Genomic DNA, 4,729 nt, shown 5'->3' on the forward strand with positions numbered 1-4,729 from the left:
AAACATGTCCATTTGCTGTTAATTCCACCTCCCTTTGGAGGAACTCTTTCCTTGCCTTTGCTGATGGAGAAGTCTAGCTAAACCCTGCGTATCTTCCATCTCTCGCAAGCTTGCGCAGAAAGGGATGGGGCATCCCTAGAGTACTGTGTCCCTGAGTGGAAGAGTTCACCTGGGCTCAGACCTGCACTGCGTTCTCTGCCAGCCTTTGCCAGTATCTTCACCCTGTGTCACGGGTTGAAGAGCCCCAAGCCCGTGGAGTCATGTTGTTGGTGGAGAGTGCCCTCACTGTGTATTCCCCATTGTGCGCAGTGATTTTTAGCACAAGAGTTATTTTTAACTTAGTTTTCCCAGCCCCTTAGATGCCTTCTCACTGTTTAGGAAGAAGAGATGAATAATATCTCTTCCATTGCATATGTGCAGCACTTTCCGGTTTCTAGTGAGTTTTCAAAGACATTAACTTACTGTTTCTCACAAGAGTCCCAGGAGAGGTGTGGGCCACCCTTCCCCCCCGTTGTTACTTTTTAATAAAAAGTCTTGCACACAGTGATTACTGGGTTAATAAACACACGAGGATTCTGCAGTTCTAAACGATGCTGGTGGCCATTTCTTTCTATTTCCTTACTGCTGTTGACTGAATGTTCCTTTATGCTGTAGGAATAAAACGTGCTTGCTGTTGCATTTAGCAATCTGAAATGACCTGTCTTAGGGATGAGGAAATGAGGCTGAGAGAGCTGCCAGGACTTGTTGCAGACTATGCAGCTGGGCCTGGGCTAGAGGGCAGGTGGCCCAGAGCTGCTTTATCCTGCCATTGTGGTTCTCTATGCTGGCCCTTCTGGTATCTCCCTGGAGGCTGGTTTGAGACTGTGATTGCTGGTGCCTTGGTGAAAGAGGCAGTTCTTTTTATTTTTTTTGTTTTTTGAGACAATGTCTCACTCTGTTGCCTAGGCTGGAATACAGTGGCGCAATCACGCCTCACTGTGCAGCCTCAACCTCCCGGGCTCAGATTATCCTCCCATCTCAGCCTCCTGAATAGCTGGCACTACAGGCACGTGCCACCGGGCCTGGCTAATTTTTGTATTTTTTGTAGAGATGAGGTTTCACCATGCTCTCAGGCTGGTCTCGAGTTCCTGAGCTCAAGCAGTCCTCCCACCTCAGCCACCCAAAGTGCCAGGATTACAGGCATGAGCCACTGTGCCCGGCTGAAAGGGATAATTCTTAACCATACTGCAGGAAAGGAACATGAGGGCCTTTTCCCCCTACATCACGTTGACTGTCCTAAAAATGCCGTGGGTCTGGCCAGCAGCCCCATTCCCCACCCTGAACTTTCTTAACCTTGCCAGGTCCTTTGGCTTTCGAGAATCGTGATAACTGCAGAAGGAGCAGCAGCTCTGTTCTCAGGCAGGCGTGGCTTTGGATCCTGGCCTACCGTTAACTTGTCAGTGGGCAGGTTACTTAAAGATTCTCTCTTTGAACCTCAGTTTTCTCATTTGCTATTGGTCTTATCCTAGAGAGTGATGAGGGTGAGAGATAAAGTGTCATGCATTGGCAGCCTGGCATAGGGCTTCAGAGTCCAGACTCTGGAGTTGACTGCCTAGGTTCAAATCCTGCCTCTGCTACTTAATTAGCTGTGTGATTCCGGGCAAGTTACTTAAACTCTCTGTGCCTCACTGGCTATTACCAGAAGTTGCACACTTTGACTTGTACCCTTTGCCTAGGCATAAGAATTTCTTACTTTCTTCACTCCCTAACCCCCTTACATACAGAGGCAAGGGGATTATCAGCTGAGAAGACCTTGGTTTTGGACATGACATTTTATTTTGCGGAAGCCTCCTGGATTGGATGAAGCATTTCACTCACTCCCTGACAGGAGGGGATGGGGCCTGCATGGGAGAGATTGGTGATGCCCCCTCAGAGGAGGACCCAGACAGGAAGTTTGGAAACAAGTCAGTATCTACAGAAACTGAAGTTAGGGAATTATTGGTGCTTAACACAGAAATTCAGCCTTACTCTTCAGAAAAATAACAGATGCCTAAATGTCAGTGGCGAGGAGGGGAGAAGGCTCTTGGTTTGATTTTTGAGTAAGATCTCAGTGAAGAAAGAGCAGTTTTTATCTGTTTCTCCTGATGTGCTTTTGTTCTCCTAGTGAGGAAGTAGAGGCTAAAGGGAACAGCTCTCTCTGCCCTTAATTAATTAGAGTCTTCTGCAGTGTGTGCTCATCTGTTGTTTTCAGCTAGACTATTGGCTCCTTGAGGGTGGGTGCCAAGGATTCCCCAGTCTTCATAGTCCCCGCTGTGCCTAGCACAAGGCTAAGCAAGCAGAACAGTCTGCTCATGAGTAATCGAGGCCCACTTTGTTGTCATCTTTGTTTTCCAGAGTGAGTATATTGCTCCGTGTGACTGTCGGCGGGCTTTTGTCTCTGGATTCGATGGCTCTGCGGGTGAGTCACTGCATTTTCTCTGTTCTTGCTGCACCTTTGTTCGCCTCCTAAAAATAACTGAACCGAGTTTCAGCCTCTGTGATATAGAAGCAAAAAGAAAATGCAAACCAGATGCTCCACATTGACTCTCTGCAGAAAGGTGTGGGTTCCCAGCCTTTCCCGGCTCCCCAAGGTTGCCTTGCAGTAACCCTTTTTATTCCTCTCTGTACCTTTGCTTTCAAAGTTTTAACAATTCTTATTTTTAAAAAGTTTTTGAACTTTTTATTGAATATGACATACATATGAAAGTTCTATCAATTAAACTGACTATACCTGTGTTACTAGCGTCCCAAATAAGAAATGAGACTGTAATATCGTTTCAGACCCTCCTCTCTTAGCTTATTGGTCCCAAGTAATTCTCCCAAGTGCTTGGCTTTTGGTTTCTCTGTTTTCACTCTTGGCTTACATAACACAGGTTAATGTTAAGCTGCATTGGTGTTCCTCAAAACCATTATGCCTTTGAGTTTTAGGGTGGACTCCCCACTTCAGATTTGTCTGTAAAGCAAGCTGGACAAGGTGGGAGCTCCCCTCCCCTCACGGTTATTAGCACGCTGCTTCCTTTGGCGTAAGTGCTTGTGTTGGTTGGCACATTAGGATTGACTTTGGCTGACACCTCTGCCAAAAGCCCCAAGTTCTGCCAGGTCTGTGGGAACGGAGGGCGGATAGAGGTGGGAGGCGTAAGCTTCCTGCTAGTGACCACAGCAGGAACACTCATAGGGCCCACTTGGTCTTTCTCCAGGAAAGGTGAAACAGCTCTTCTGGGGTGTCTGGTGGAGCAGAGGAGTGGCTATGATTGCTGAGCAGGAACCATCTCTCCCTGTGTCTTGATTATACGAGACCGCTTTGGCCATACGTCTACAGTTCTCCATTCTCTGTTTTTGACTCGTACTGCGCAAGTGCAGTCTTTTTTGTGCAGGGACCAGTGCCAGGCAGCTTGGGTCTCAGAACTGTTCTTTCAGAGCTTGACACACAGCTTGTTCTCAGTGGTGTGGTCTTCTCTTGCCCAGAGGTTTCTTTGGAGTTAAGGACCCATCTGCCCCACTAGGAGGAGCTGGTGCCTCTTACTGCTCTCACCTGCCTGCTGTCATTTTGTGCAGCTTCTGGGCAGTTGTTAGAAACCTTTCTTCTTCTTTTTTTTTTTTCTCCCCTGCTTCAGGCACAGCCATTATCACAGAAGAGCATGCGGCCATGTGGACTGACGGGCGCTACTTTCTCCAGGCTGCCAAGCAAATGGACAGCAACTGGACACTCATGAAGATGGGTGGGTACAGGCATGGCTAGCCTAAACTTAATTGGCCTGGTCTCGGCAGGGATCCTAGAGGTCCTCAGGACTCCTGGATCGTACTCCTTTTATGCAGTCATGGACCTTTTTGAGAATCCAGGGGAAACTGAGGGGAAAAAAATGGCATGCTTATACATACATAACAATGTACATTCAATTTTGGAGGACGCTGGTTCAGGATACTTATTTTATTGAGGGGAAACTGAGGGCTAGAGAGGACAGTTGATTTGCTGCAGATCACATTGCTGTGCATTTCACTTCGGTACTGGGGGCCTTCTACTATTTGCTGCCTCATGATTCAGAGTGAGATAAAGGCAAGGGGTCATTGGCAACAGGAGCCAGAAAGTTTTCCCCCGAGGCTCTCTCTGAGGATCTTGGATTTGCTTCTGGCAGCTTAGCTCTGGAGAAGAGCAGCATGCAGGACGAGCGAACGGGTCTGGAACTTTCTTGGGCTAGTCGCTTCACTTGCAGTGCTTTAGTTTCCTCATCTGTAAAATGGATTAATCACAGTAAGTAAATAACATATAAAGTGGTGAGAATTAAAGCAATACTATGTGGAAAGTGTATAGATCAATATTTATTGAATAATGTGTGTATGTACTCTGTTTTCATTTAATTTACTGCTGTGTGTATTTTCCTGTCATTAAAATAGTCTTTAGAAACACGGTTTTAGGGACTGTACAAAGTCTTTGCTTCCTGAATTTTGAACTTGGGGAACAGAAGAGAAGGAAGGGCCAAGTGAGAAAGAGAAGAAGAAACAAAATACCTGATGCTTCTTGTTTGTTGTAGGAAATAATGAGGAAAGGAAATAGTCCCCAGACTCACAGCAGGGAACAGAGGATTAGACCATGACCCTGAGATCCAGGCAGCCAGCTGACCGAGGGGTGTGTGCACTCAGGTGTACGCCACACACCCTCCACACGCCCTCCACACACACACACACACACACACACACACACACACACACACAC

General features: G+C 47.0%; 1 protein-coding gene across 2 annotated transcripts in view; it reads left to right on the plus strand.

Annotated features, from left to right (window-relative positions):
* XPNPEP1 (X-prolyl aminopeptidase (aminopeptidase P) 1, soluble) overlaps positions 1 to 4,729 on the plus strand; it is a 55,117-nt gene that overhangs the window by 24,293 nt on the left and 26,095 nt on the right. For both annotated transcript variants that reach the window (XM_011967563.1, XM_011967564.1), the window contains exons 3-4: positions 2,374 to 2,437; positions 3,633 to 3,737. In XM_011967563.1, the coding sequence (XP_011822953.1) occupies positions 2,374 to 2,437; positions 3,633 to 3,737 (169 nt within the window). The remainder of the gene's footprint in view (positions 1 to 2,373; positions 2,438 to 3,632; positions 3,738 to 4,729) is intronic.

Source organism: Mandrillus leucophaeus, unplaced genomic scaffold (assembly GCF_000951045.1).
Source record: "Mandrillus leucophaeus isolate KB7577 unplaced genomic scaffold, Mleu.le_1.0 Scaffold80, whole genome shotgun sequence".
Taxonomy (NCBI): domain Eukaryota; kingdom Metazoa; phylum Chordata; class Mammalia; order Primates; family Cercopithecidae; genus Mandrillus; species Mandrillus leucophaeus.